The sequence below is a fragment of the Sander lucioperca genome, chromosome 19 (assembly GCF_008315115.2).
Source record: "Sander lucioperca isolate FBNREF2018 chromosome 19, SLUC_FBN_1.2, whole genome shotgun sequence".
Classification (NCBI taxonomy): Eukaryota; Metazoa; Chordata; class Actinopteri; order Perciformes; family Percidae; genus Sander; species Sander lucioperca.
Genome location: NC_050191.1, coordinates 13,317,130 through 13,331,666, shown reverse-complemented (window position 1 = coordinate 13,331,666; position 14,537 = coordinate 13,317,130). Strand labels below are relative to the sequence as shown.

The window sequence follows — 14,537 nt, the reverse complement described above, 5'->3', positions numbered from 1 at the left end:
AGCATATAGTCAACAGACTAGAATAGACCTATATAAAAAACCAAGAAATTAAGAAAACGCTTAAATTAAATGCTGACTGTGGCGATATCAATATGTATCATTGACGAAAAAGACAACTCAAAAATGTAGTTAAACAAAAACTCTCTTTATTTGCAATGCCTTCCACCTTTTCTTCCGACCCCCCTCTCTCTCTCTGCGTACACACACTCACATTCCGGAGCCGGCTGACTCCGTCTCTGTGAGTCCAATGTGAGTCTGTCTCTGTAGGCTAATCAGTCCGGTTCTGGTAGTGGATTAATGCAGTTTTTTGCTGATTGGCTCTCATAACGGGCCAGATGGGTGGTGCATGGCGCACCGCCATGAGTCCATGAGACAAATGTCTGATTACTCAATGTAGTAGTACAATGCTTTTCTCTGGGTTAGAAGTGCACAGTAAGTCAGTAGTAGACTATACAGTGTGGCTGCATATTAAGTGCTTTGGGGTCCTTCTGTAAGTAATTTATAATTTTTTTATTTGCTACAATGGTGTAGAGAAAGCTACAAGCAGCAATAACACAGGGCAAGCAATCGGCCGTACCAAACAGGCACATTTTGAACGGGCACTGTACTAGTAAAACAAATTCGAAGTGTATCTAATTTCTAAAAACCTTACAGCAAACGTTCTTTTACTGACAGCAACAGTAATTTGCGGTCAGGAAAGTGTTCTTTACACCAAAAGTGAAGCATTTTACATTTCCTGACCTGCACCAACAACAGAAGTTTCTTCAGAATCCAACTATGATTTAAAGGTGCTCTAAGTGATGTGACACGTTTTTTAGGCTACAACATTTTTTGTCACATACAGCAAACATCTCCACACTATCTGCTAGCTGACTGTCCCTTGAACCCACTGTAAAAAAACGCGGTCTCTGTAGACAGCCCAGGCTCCACAAACGCCAACAAAAACAAACTACGCCAACCTGCCCAACAAACCATAACAAACAGTGTTCCAGCCAATAACCGACAAGGAGGAGTTGGTTGAGTCATGAACGTGCATTGTGGAAGTAGCCTACTGGCTAACGCTGCTGCAGTGATGGCTCAACCAGCTCCTTCTTGTCAGTTATTGGCTGGAACACTGTTGGTTATGGTTCGTGGTGCAGGTTGGCGCAGTTTGTTTTTGTTGCCGTTTGTGGAGTCTGGGCTGTCTACAGAGACCGCGTTTTTTTTTTACAGTGGGTTCAGGGGACAATCAGCTCGCAGATAGTGAGGAGATGTTTGCTGTATGTGACGAAAAATGTTGTAGCCTAAAAAACGTGTCACATCACTTAGAGCACCTTTAATGACACAATTCCAGGTAAGGTAACAGAAGATTACAGAGACACCAAGATAAAAAACTAAATATTACTGTTTAACTCTCAATAGGCGCTGAATCTGAAGCAGATTTGACAATAATCTACATCTGATGTTCTTTATTCTTTACGTAATGTACTGTATCTTTACTGTAAAGTGTTTCCAAAAAAAGCAAATTTCAAGTATTAAATACCAAGAACTGAAACCTGGTGGAAATTTGTTTTTGCAAGACCCATTCAAATGAACTGATTAGTCAATAGTAATCAAATCATAAGATGCTTCCTTCATTACAGTTAAAGGAATTCAAAAACTTCATAGAAGTTATAGTAATTGAACCCTGATTGTGTAGGTGTAAAAGTGAAATGCTCCTGTACTCACGTCTAATGCTACACACTGTTAAGTTTGAGTTGTATAAATGTCATTACTTAAATCTAAGAACAGACATTACATAAAAAGTACAAACTGACTCCATTACCTACATTATGTCTTCTACTTATTTCCTTACCAATAGGTTTATTGAAAAAACATGCATCCGGTGAAATTAGTGTATTGTTATCTGCAGTGTAGACTGAAAGGTTGCGGTTCTATTAAGTGAAGAGCTAATTGCTTATCGTCATTATCGAGGTGGGTTAGTGTATGACAGGGGAAATGAAGACACTGACCTCATTAAAGCGGGCCACATCCTCACAGTTCTCTGCCACACGGCTGTAGAAGGAAAGACCTGGAAGGTGAGGAGCAGAGGTTAGAAACATAAATGGTTCAATAATGGCATTGCATATATTGTTATTTAAGTTTGAGACACAGCAAGGGCAATTTATACAGCATATGTAAATCAATCTTGATATTTATCTGCTTACATTATGAGACTGGGTCAGGTAGGTTGTCAGTCACAGTGCAATAAATAAATTAATATAAAAGTTTTGCAGGATTCAAAATGAGTAAAATAAAAAAAGGTAGTAAAATCTGTAATATGTCAGATACCAGTGGTAAAAAGAGACTCAAGTATTGTACTCAAGTACAGTGGGCTTTACTTGAGGATTTCCATTTTATGCTACTTTATACTAGTAGTGTAGTAGAGTAAAACTACTACATTTAGTTCTCATTTTTTGTATTCTTTACCTACTTGTCTTAATTTTAAGTTCTGCATGTACAATAATTACTTGCCTTTTAATGGGCCATGTTTAAAATAGAAATAAAAATGAAAAACTAGGATTTTTAAATGCAAGATTATAACTTGTAAAATTTTTACATTATAGTTTTTGTACTTTTACTAAGTAAAGGATCGATTTGCTGAAAGACATTTATCATATATTATATATATATATCATATTATTCATGTCTAAAATATGTTTACATTTGTCACATTAAAGACCAGTGACAAGACAAATGAATGCCTTAAATACCTGATAAACAAACAAATGAGACAGGCTGTGTGGAGCCACAGGAGACAAAAAAACAAATGCAGATATTTGAATTGCTACAATATGACTCATTATGCGACAGAATAAAAACAGAGAGAGAAAAGACTTCCGCAGAATAGAAATAACATAAAAGAAGTGAGTTTTTTGCCAAGGTTAAATAATTTCCATGATTTAATAATCAGGAAAACAATAATATATTGGTGCAGTGTGTACTTAAGGTTATACACAGGACAGAGAGCCAGTCACTGTGCATTAACCTGACTTAGTCATGCGTGCTACAGCCTGTGTTCACCTGGTTGCTTTGTAATGCTCATGAATGGTGCCGGACTGCTTTGTTGCAGTAGTTTGCTTTGTGTCCTTTGCCTGAGGCTTTTGTGTGGGTGTTGATATTTGTTTGGGTGCATGTGGACTGCTGATGTGTACTGACACACGTTCATATGTACACACAAACACACACACACACACACACACACACACACAGTTAATTAATTATAAGTTTAGAACAAGAAGAGAATAGAAATAAATACATTCTGCCTGATGCGTTTTTATTACTTGTGCTGAAAGTATCTTTTCACACATTCACAGAGCAAACAACCTCTGAGTTTAGAAGGAGAAAAAGACACGGACATGCAAAAGCAAAACCTGAAAATGTATTATGCTTCATTCAACCTCATCAGTATCATTTTACCAATACAATTTTGCTCATTTTGACTCTAGTTCATAGCCGTGTTCTCTCTTTTTCATCACTTCCCACTCTCTACAACCTTACAAAACCCACATCCTTTGAAATAATTTTATAAAATAAACACCAGTTAAATGTCACATAGGGAAGGAGACAATATTCCTCCTACATTATTCAAAACAGAGGCATCGCTGTCATACCAGTTTTTTTTATCTAAGCGAGACGTGGGTTTAGAAAAGCAGATAGTGTGAAACTTATGTAAGGTGCTCCACACCAAACTAAAACAACATTCTCTAATCAGGTTGCCTTTTGGCCTTGGTGGAAACAGTGAGAAATAGAATCAGGGCCTCTGAAAGAACCGACATGTGGTGGAAGAGAAAGAAATGTACATTTTTATTTTCAAGCAGACAGACGGAGATGAAAAGAGAAGGATGGAGAACAGAAATTCAAGCTAACACGAATGAAGAATGCATAGAGGTGTTTTTTTTAGCTTTTCACTTTTACTTGGATCTATAGAGTGCAACAGAACAAAAACATTAAGTGTAGAATAGAACAGTGGAAAGCATTTTGTTAATATCTGCCCTAATGTTTGGGATGTAATCATGAGTCTCCCTGTATGCCTTCCAGCATCTCATCTTTGTTGTTCCATGCTAGTTTCATTTTGTCTTATTTCCAAACCAGTTAACAAGAGGCAGTGTGGGTTAAATAGGTATCACAACACACAGTAAATGTCTGCTCCAGCAAAAGATGTAAAGAAAATAGTTTCACTGTGCTACAAGGAAGAAAAGGAATTTAAATAATGCGTGTAGGATAGCACAAAGCTCTGTTTCAGCCCAGAAAATATATTGAAGATTTACACTTAAGATGACAAACAAAACGTCCAAGTAGCAGCTAGGGCTGGGCAATATATCGATATTATATCGATATCATGATGCAAGATTAGATATCATCTTAGATTTTGGATATCGTAATATGGTATAAGTGTTCGTCTTTTCCTGTTTTTAAAGGCTGCATTACAGTAAAGTGATGCAATTTTCTGAACACACCAGACTATTCTAGCTGTTTTATTATTTGCCTTTACCCATTTAGTCATTATATCCACATTACTGATGAGTATTTGTCAAAAATCTCTTTGTGAAAATATTTTGTGAAAGCACCAATAGTCAACCCTACAGTATCGATATCTAAGTGTTTTGTCCAAAATATCGTGATATTTGATTTTCTGCATATCGCCCAGCTCTAGTAGCAGCACGGATGTCAAGTTGTTTGACAAGTGGTAGACAACACACAGAAGAAGAGAGTTGGGCTGAAAGAGGCAAGCTGTAGTGGAATATCTTAAGAGTGGAGATAATGCTTTAATTTCTAAGTTAATGCTGATGTACAGTGTGTGTGATCCTGCAGGCTACTGTGCAGAGGCCCAGCCTATAAGCAACAAGAACTGGAGTGTCATTCTTTGATAAAGTCAAGAGCTACAGATAACAGCAAGGACTCATCAAAGACTTGTAACAAAATCAATTAAGTTTTTGATGCCTTCCACTTTGATGTCTTTATTGCCCATGGCACCAGATAGTAATGAACCAGTGTTAGCCTAACGACAGGGACTCTTCAGTCTTCCTTATTGCTTTTTTATATTACCCCTTGAATGCAATCGATTCCCTGATTTATGGCTTTTGTTTTGTCCAAATATTGAAGATGTTTGATTCTGGATTATGTGTGTTTTGCTCTCTTTTCCCATCAAACATAACATGTGGAGTCGTGCTTACATACATAACATCGCCCCACCAGCCTCTCTAGGGGTCATATATGGTTTGATATGCTTGGGAGTGGGGGTGGAGGGGGATGTGGCTTCCTGGCAGACCTCTTCCTCTCCAGACAGGAAGTTGTTTGAGCTGAAAGCACTCAGGAAGAGCTACTGACAAGTGTACAGGGAAAATAATGACTTAAAAACCACAGCAATCAAAGAGACTGTGGATGCAAAACTGACGCAAATAGTAGAAGAATATTGTCACACGACATGTATCAACTCTGGGAACGGGTAGTAATAAAAATAAAAGATTAAAAGCAATTTAGGGAAGAAAAAAGGGATAGAGAGATGGGGGGGGAGATATCAACTGTTTATTTTCAGGATGTGAAGAGGGTAACAACCTTTCCCATTCAAATGATTTCCATCTGTGGCAAAGTAATGCTGATAAAGACATCAGCCTCCTTTAAATAACACAATTTCCTAGTGTACTAGAGTTAAAATTAAAAACTGAGCCATTGCTCAGTCAAAAATGAATGAATCATATGGTGGGCGCCTTGGTGATTCAGTGTATGATGGGTTTGATCCCAGCTCGTATCTGTTGATGCACTGCTCTTACTCGCCTACCTCTCCTGTGATTCTGCTCTCTGTTATCTAATGACCCACTACTGTCAAAATTTATAACATACACTTTAAATCTGACCGCTCAGTTGAAGTGATTATTTTTTTACTTGTTCTCAGGCTAAATGACGCACTTTTATAATGCATTAAGGAGAGGGGCCCCTGCTAGGAATACAGAACAGAGAAGTTTATATAGATTAAATAATGGGGCAATACTTGTATTTATTTGTATGATTTCATGTTAATTAATAACAGTAAGGGGCTTTGGCAAATGATGGGCCAGTTTGCTACAGTATTCATAGAAGTCCCCCACACTGTCACATACAGTAACGTTATTTAAAATCAGTGACAGAAAAATATGACAATGTGAAAGGGGTCAAGAATTATTACCTGAATCTGCAGCTTCCCTCGACTTCACGGAGCTTTTATAGACCCAATCACAATGCTTGTTTACAATTACTCCCAGGTAGAAAAATCCTGCTCTTTAAAGTGCCGTCCGAACAGCAACGTCACATGTTTTAAACGACCTTCTGGGTTTTAAACTTTAGCTAGCTAGCTAGCTAGTTAGTTATGCTAATACACCGTTGTAATATCCTACTACACCAAGGCAGTTAGCAGCTAGCTGGTGAACATAGAGGAGCACTTTGCTAGTAGTGTCACGTGCTGTACCGAGGCCTCGGAGCGTGTGTCGAGCACAGCGTGAAGTGCGTATCGAGCATGGAATGGTGGTATCGAGGCCATCGAGGCTTGTATCATTTACGACCAATTACGTCATTGATCGTCAGTTTTAGAACACTAATCTCTCCTGCCATTATTATAATACAATTATTTACCAAAGGATTGATTACACACATTTGATGCATTACTCACAATACAGAATCATAAACCTACTTCAGAAAATAGACACTATATTGATAGACTATGAATGGATTACATTGAAATTATTTTTTTCTCCACTGTTGACAGTCATTAGCCTTTCCTGGCGCAAATACAGTATATCACAGATGGTTGAGATCATCTCTAATATTTCTGCCTGTTTTACGCTCTTTGACCAACAGGTGGTTTCGTGTGCACACAAAGCCTCGAGAAATGAATCCTTTTGCTAGCCAATTTGCTGGAAAGCTTTAATGCTTCATAAAGCTTTATCTTGCCATCATTACCAAAAACAGCTAAAAGGAGAATGATATGTAGACAGAATGCGGCCCTGTATGATTAAGAATCTAGGCCTACTCAATCACATCATCAATCTGCAGTGGAAAGGGTTGCATTCTGTGACACGTCTTCATTTAATCAATGTATATGGACCAAATGATGACAATGTCCATATGTATAACAATTTGTTTTTAACAATTTCAAAAGGAGAGTGATGTGACTTACATTCACCAGGTGACCAGAAAACACACTCCAAATGAATGATAATGTTGCTCCCTAACTGTTGGATGTGCGGCTGTTTGCTAACACGTTCACCAAATCAACTTAAAGGTCTAATGTGGTGGAATTTCTCCCATCTAGCGTTGAGATCATATATCTCAATTAACTCACTCGCACCACGCAGTTCAAAGTACGTATTACAGCTACGGTAGCCTTCACGCTTCAAAAAGCCGGTCTCTTGCTCTTTTCAATATCCTTTTTCTTTTTCTGGGCAAAGAAGAAGACTCCTGTTCCTGAAATTTTGATTTTGAATACGTGTGGTCCTCCATGTTTCCTTCTTCAAACTTGCCATGGCCGGGAAGCTACGATACCCATTAGCAGCATTAGCAGCACATGTGAGTTTATCATGTGACAGCGAAAACGCGAAAGGCGGAGCAGTATGTCCTGTATGTCCCTTACCGGCTAACGTATTTCAAGATGGCGCATGAATATGGAGTGTCTACCCCAGTTCATGTGAATGCAAATGTAAAATTTCAAGCCAAAAGGAATACTTGGAATTGATGGCGGAGGTAAATACTCATGAAAAAGTTTGTGAATGGTAGGCTTGGGTATCGAGTATCGAGTATTGATTGGAACCGGGACTAGCTTTGCGATTTTCCCAGAATCGTTCAAAAGTTTAAATTTCGATTCCTAGTTTCGATTCACAGTCCGCCGACCGGAAGAAAAAAACGCTGAACACCAACGAAGAAGCGCCCATCGGAAGTGTTGGCATAACCGAGCGAGTCGAACATGGATAGCGTGTGTCGGCGGTCCAAAGTGTGGCTTCACTTTTCTAAACAGAACGAAATCTCAGCAAAATGCAACATTTGCGACAAGATTGTTTCGTGCATAGGAGGGTGCACGTCGAGCATGATAAAGCACCTCCGAGTTCATGGAGTAGAAATAAATGTGTGCCCCGTCTTTGACGCGCTGCGCCGACCGTCCTCCGCTGCCTCTTCCACTGGCTCTGGCTCCGACCCCCAGCCTGGCACCGCAGTGACTGCACTGCAGTCCGAATCCGGTAAGTAAAACAATACATATACAATAAAGAATATGTCTTGCGCCAACATTGAGGCAGCTAACAAATTAGCCCACGTATTTTTTCATAGACAATTTACGACCTGAGATTGCGAACGTTAGCCAGGCTGGTGACTCCACGAAGGGGAAGATGTCGGTGCAACAAAAGGAAGAGTGCCACAGAAAGGTCACTGCACACATCGTGAAAAGGCTACATCCCTTTTCAGAGGTGGAATCACCAACATTTAGGTTAGTTAAGCAATAACGATAGAGCTAAGCTAATTGATACTGAGCTATGGTGCGTTTCCCAAAAGCATAGTTGCTAACCTGTTAGCAACTTAGTTGGTTGGCAATGGGAAATTGCATTGCAACCAACAACCAACACTTCGTTAGCAACTATGGTTTTGGGAAACGCTCCCCTAAACAGTAACAGCAACATTACATGTTTGTTTATGTTTGCAGGGACATGGCGAAAACTCTAAACCCCAAATACACACCACCTTCCAGGGATTACCTGCCAAACACATTAATCCCATCGTGGTACAAGGTTGAGAAGTCTAACATTATTACAGAGCTCAGTGAAGTCAGCGCTGTTGCACTCACATGTGATGGCTGGAGTAGCATCACACAGGACCACTACCTCACCATCACAGCACACTACGTAGAAGAGGGCAAAATGCAGCAAAAAGTGCTAAAAACAAAGGCTGTGTACAAAGCACAGACCGGTTGTGTTGTTGCAGAGGAAATTAGTGATGTTCTGTCAGAGTTTGGCATATCTGATAAAATTGTAGCAGTCACTGTAGATAATGCTGCCAACATGGATGTGGCTATTAAGCACCTGCGATTTGTGAAACTGTGCTGTTTTGCCTACACACTTAATTTAGCAGCACAAAGTCTATACTCCCTAAATTTAGTGAGTCAGTGGGTGGCCAAGGTCCGAACCATTGTTGTGTGGATGAAGAGATGCTCAATGGCCAAGGTGGTTCTCGAAGAGAAGCAACAACTTTTACGCAAGACACACAAAGTTCACTTTATTTAACTGTTGTGCATTGACACATAATGACTTTATATGTCTGATCTATCTTATTATTATTTATGAGCTCTGCAGAGTTACTACAGTATTTGAATCCAATTTTACAACAGTATTGTTTGTCTCCTAGGATGAAAAGCATCTGTTATATGACTTAAAATTGATGTTCTTGTTTTTGTCAGAGCTGCCCCGACACTCACTCATACTTGATGTGAGAACACGGTGGAACTCTCTGTACCTAATGCTGGAGAGATTCACAGAGCAGTACCCTGCAATTCAAGCAGCCAGCTTGGATCAACGGCTGAGAAAAAATATGGATAGGGACAGGTAGAGATAGATATACAAGTTTAGACAAAAAATACCAGTACACACAAAATACGAATTCAAAGAACAGTATTAGAGTGAATGTGAATGTGCTAATGTAGGGAGTGCATATGTTAGGTGTTTTGTTAAGAAAAAAAGAGAATATTTCTAACTCCAATCTATGTGTTCTTAATTCTTTTACATACAGACTTGCTTGGCTAACTGAGGAGGATTTTAGGAAAGCTGAAGACTTCATCAACCTGATGAAGGTGCTCTACACCTCAACACTCTGCGTGTCCTCCGAAAAGAGTCCCACATGCGGACAGATCCTGCCTATCCTCAAAAAGCTTGAGGCACACCTGGCTGTAAAAGAGGGAGACACAGTCTTTGTGTCAAACCTTAAAAAACAGGTTTGGGCAAACCTATCCAAGCGCTACCAGGTAAGTGACTGAGGCAGGGCACCTGGAAAGAAATTGTTCTAGAATAGAAATATCCTGTGGCTTGTTAAAACATTTAAAGAACATGTGTTTTGCAGAATGATGAGATCAGGAACTTTCTCCAAGTGGCCACTGCGTTGGATCCACGCTTTAAACATAAATTGGATGATGACACCATCTGGGACCAGATCCAGAGAAATCTGATTGAACAGGTGAAATGTCATTCATGCACAACTGTCCTTTTCAGCTATTAAGATCTAAGATCTAAATGCTAATTATGTTCTTTGTAGTCAACAGAGGAAGACGGTGGAGCTGATGGGGACACTATGCAGTCTGAGAATGAGGATGAGCAGGAGAGTGTAAGTGTACGATAGCTGATATTATATAGGTTTTCAATTTAAATAATGATCATGCCTTTAATGGAGGTTTTCCCTTTTTTTAGTGATAATACTGATGAACCTTTTGTTTTGTTTTTTAGCAACAGCCTCCCTGCAAACTGCCCAGGAAGACTCCACTGGAGGAGCTGTTCGCTGAGGAAGAGGCACAGAACATAGTGTCACAGCAGAGCTCCATGTCAATCAAGAAACGACTGGAGAAAGAGCTGCAGATATACCAGGAAGTTCCACCGGTCCTTACGTCTGAGGACCCTGCTGCATGGTGGTGGAACCAACAAAAGACTTATCCTTTGCTGTCAAATCTCGCTTTCTCCTATTTATGCGTTCAAGCTTCTTCTACACCCAGCGAACGTGTTTTCTCCACAGCAGGAGATACTATCTGTCCAGAACGCTCACGCATCCTGCCTGAGAAGGCAGATATGGTCATTTTCCTAAACAAGAACTGTTTCTGATTTTATACTGTACCTGCTGCTAATCTGGACTGGGTTTTACAAGTTGTTTCTTATTGTTTATTTGCTATTCTGCACCAGGTTAGCCCATCAGTGGGAGCACGGTAACATGTTTAAGTACCTGCAGCATCATACACTCATGTGTAAATGTGTTTTCATGAGGTTTTCAAAAATAAAGCTCTCTTGAGGAAAGTGTACCCCTGTGAAAATATATTCATAATTTATAATATTTATATTCAAGTTCATAGATTTGATATTTATATTGTAGTTGAAAACAGCCCTGTGAGAAATTCATAGTAAAGTTCATAAAAAGTAAAAAGTTCATAGAATTAAAATTGATGGAGAAGGTCAGACTATTTCCTTCAGAAAGACCGTTGGTTAGCTAGCTCATTTAAAATATCCTAAACTTTTTTGACCCTGCCTCTCTAAACGATACCCAACCCTAGTGAATGGGCAACACAGATTTTGATAATGAACAACTAAACACGTTACACACTGGACCTTTAAAAGATGATGATATGTCATTGTTGTGTTCACAATGTGTTTCTGCTGCTCCCAAGTGGCCAAAATCAGCAACTACACCGTATCCTGTGACCCATTAGATTCTGTCATCTGGTTAGAAACGTAACCTATATTGCAACTGTTAACGATTTTATCATACTTTATGTCACACTTTATTTTGATAGCTCTTGCCGAACAACATTGTAACCTGAGTATATAGATGGGGTCATGCATTTTGATAGCTGTAATTTCAGTGTTTCTGGAGGATGAAAAAGACCAAACTGTGGACCAACAAAGGCTATTGCAGCTATTAAAATCTGTGACTCTGTAACTAATAGGTAATCTGAATATATAGGGGTCACATTTTTTCTGGTAAACAGCTATCAACATGTGTGACCCTGTCACAATTTTGCCAATAACTAATTAAGATAAAGTAAGCTATGATAACGTATGTTTACAATGCATTTATACCTTTACAATATAGCTGAAATTCCTATTCAAAGAATCTGATGGGTCACAGAATACGGTGTAACACCAGTTTAACTCAGCAGGTCTGGTATTTACAAACCTTTTATGGTAACTACTGTTTGCAAAGAAGATTACATGTGCACTTCTGCTTTTTCTTTTAAAATATAGTACAGCATTATACTTAAGTGAAAATCAGTGAAAGCCACTTGTGTCTTGAATTGGACAGGATTTTAATTAGCATTGACTGAATGAAGTAGGGAAGAAATTGGGGTAAAAAAGACTGACACTTGTTATGTAGGCTAACAATGTAGCAAACAGATGAATTGCAGCTTCTGTGCTGACAGTTGGCCCATGGGGGTGGGGGAGGGAGCAGACGATATAATCCTTTACTTGGATGACACGGTTCATGTAATATCAAGACCATGGTGAATTCACTGCAGCAACAATGAAAGCCATCTTCTCTCCAGCGCACACACAGTCATGCACACACAATCAAAGAGCAGTGGAGAGAGAAAGAAGGGGTGGTGGTGGTCTTGTAACATCCGACCCAATACTGATGCTGACAGCAGGAGTCTAATCAGAGATTAGCTGGGATTGAACACCTGTCATCTGTCAGAGAGTGGACTGATCACTGTCCAAGGTGCTGAAACACACATGCCTCTCTCTTCCTGTCTCTGTTTCTCTCTCACACGCAAAGTAATGTATGATCTTGATGAATGAATCCACTGAACTCACTCCAAATGTAGCTCCAATCCTGCAGTGATCCCTGTTTCCTTTGAACAGCAGGAGAGGCAGGGCAGGTTAGGTGTTAAGATATGACCCTGGAGGAGCTATAAAACGCCAAAGGACTAGTGGATTGGCAATTACCCCGATGATATGATAAATGGCAAAAGGATTACATTTAGTGATTTTCTAGTCTTAGCGATCACTTAAAAGGCTTTACAATACAAGCCAGCATTCACCCATTCATACGCTGATGGCAGAGGCTACCATGCAAGTTACCACCTGCTCATCAGGGGGGAGTAGGAGCAATTTAGGGGTTGAGTATCTTGCCTAAGGACACTTTGACATGTAGTCTGCAGGGGCAGTGCAAGGAGACTCCCCACCTCCAACACCCTCTTCCGTAATCAATGCCATCAGCTTAATAAATTGTAACCATACTGGCCTCTCGCCCTTATTGCTTTATGAGTAAAACGACCCATCAAGTGATGACACATGAGGATTTATTGTAATGCCACTATATTCCCAGGGATGAACAGATAGTAACACATAGCGTTTCTCTTTTTGTGGCTATAATGAATAATTCATATTTTAATTATTTATATTTAAACTAAGAGAAGTCTATGTCCTGACAGCTGGAAAAGACATATAAGAGCTGTGATGTTACATTATTAACCATCAATAATGTAACACCCTATTTCAAATACTGTTTGTTTCTGTAGCACATTAAAATATATGAGAAGGCATTATAGAGCACACACATTATGTGAATATGATGGAGTAGGCTATTCCAAATGCTTAAATAACAAGTGTGAAATGATCAAATAAACTCCCAATAAGGGTTGGATTTTTGTGTGCTAGCCTTTTAATTCGCATAGGTTAATGATTTAGTTTTTAGGATTGCTGTAACCTCTTTCTCTCTTTCATTTAAACAATATGAGTCCAGTTTCCATCTTTGGATAAAAAGCGCATTGATAGGCTTCATCAGAGCGTGGTGCCTCTCTGGTGACCACCGATCCAGGAGCGGTTTCCCCAACTTTTTACGCAACCGGGACCCCTGATTATGTCCCACTACGTCGTCTAACAGAAATTAAATCAGGGCACACCACACAGGGGGATATAGTTTCACAACATGCAGGCTACAACACAGAAACGTTGTGTCCTACCTCTGAATGTAACTTTGGCGATCCTGTCACCTTTTCCCCGAAGGTGAGCTACCGTCTTCAGGTGAACCATTAGAGCCATCATTAGTCCACACTGGCCAGGGGAGTAATTTTACTCCACACGGATGAAACCTGAACCGGTTTGGTGCAATCTGTGTTTAATAATCTTTAGGTGAGCCTCTCCTTGCGTCTGGACACAAACATAGTTTTCCATACGGGCAGCATGGAACAAACAGAAAGACAAATAGTGAATTAATGATACGCTCCAATTAACATTTCCTCTCGCTCCGTGCTCCGTGGCTGCTGGGTCTGTCGCGCATCTCAGGGCTGGCACTTGGTTTTACTCTGCTCGTCGGGCAGGAAGGGCGGGGGTTTGCTTCAGCTTCAGCGTGAGGATGGTGGATAATCTAATTGGAAAAGATCAGTCCAGCTCTGTGATTTTAGGGAAATGCACTGCTTCTTTTTTTCAGGGAGTAAAAATCTTCTATAGTTATGAGCCTACATAACATATTTATATTTTTTATCTTTTCTGTAGACTGCCTGGCCATTTAAAAAATACTCTATATTAATAATAATATAATATTGCAGTATATTAAGGATAGACTATTCCAACAAGTCACAGTTTGTAATTCTCATCTTGTTATAGAATAGGGATTTTAATGTTGTAGCTATGTAATAAATACAGTGTTTGAATGACCTTTTAGTGCATGTCATGTAAATCATGGTGGCTCCTTGTAATACTGCTATAAAGTTACAATGACCTTTAGATTCTTTAGAAGTTTCTAAAACTTACTGTATTACAGGATTAAGTATTCTTCTTTAGGGCAAATGCTGACTAAAATACAGTTGC

General features: G+C 39.5%; 1 protein-coding gene and 1 long non-coding RNA gene across 15 annotated transcripts in view; one reads left to right on the top strand and one right to left on the bottom strand.

Annotated features, from left to right (window-relative positions):
* Positions 1-14,024, bottom strand: part of otofa (otoferlin a) — an 88,852-nt gene extending 74,828 nt beyond the window's left edge. For 8 of the 14 annotated variants that reach the window (XM_035995382.1, XM_035995383.1, XM_035995384.1 and 5 more), the window contains exons 1-2: positions 13,691-14,023; positions 1,992-2,050 (exon numbers count right to left, since the gene is read on the bottom strand). In XM_035995382.1, the coding sequence (XP_035851275.1) occupies positions 1,992-2,050; positions 13,691-13,772 (141 nt within the window). In that variant the 5' untranslated portion in view covers positions 13,773-14,023. Of the gene's footprint in view, positions 1-1,991; positions 2,051-13,690 lie in introns of all 14 variants that reach the window. The other 6 variants (XM_035995387.1, XM_035995386.1, XM_031322114.2 and 3 more) reach the window with 2 other exon arrangements.
* Positions 9,894-10,348, top strand: LOC116066201. The gene is made up of 3 exons (XR_004108914.1): positions 9,894-9,994; positions 10,090-10,203; positions 10,282-10,348. It is a non-coding gene; the product is annotated as an uncharacterized LOC116066201 (long non-coding RNA).
* Positions 14,025-14,537: the final 513 nt, after the last annotated feature.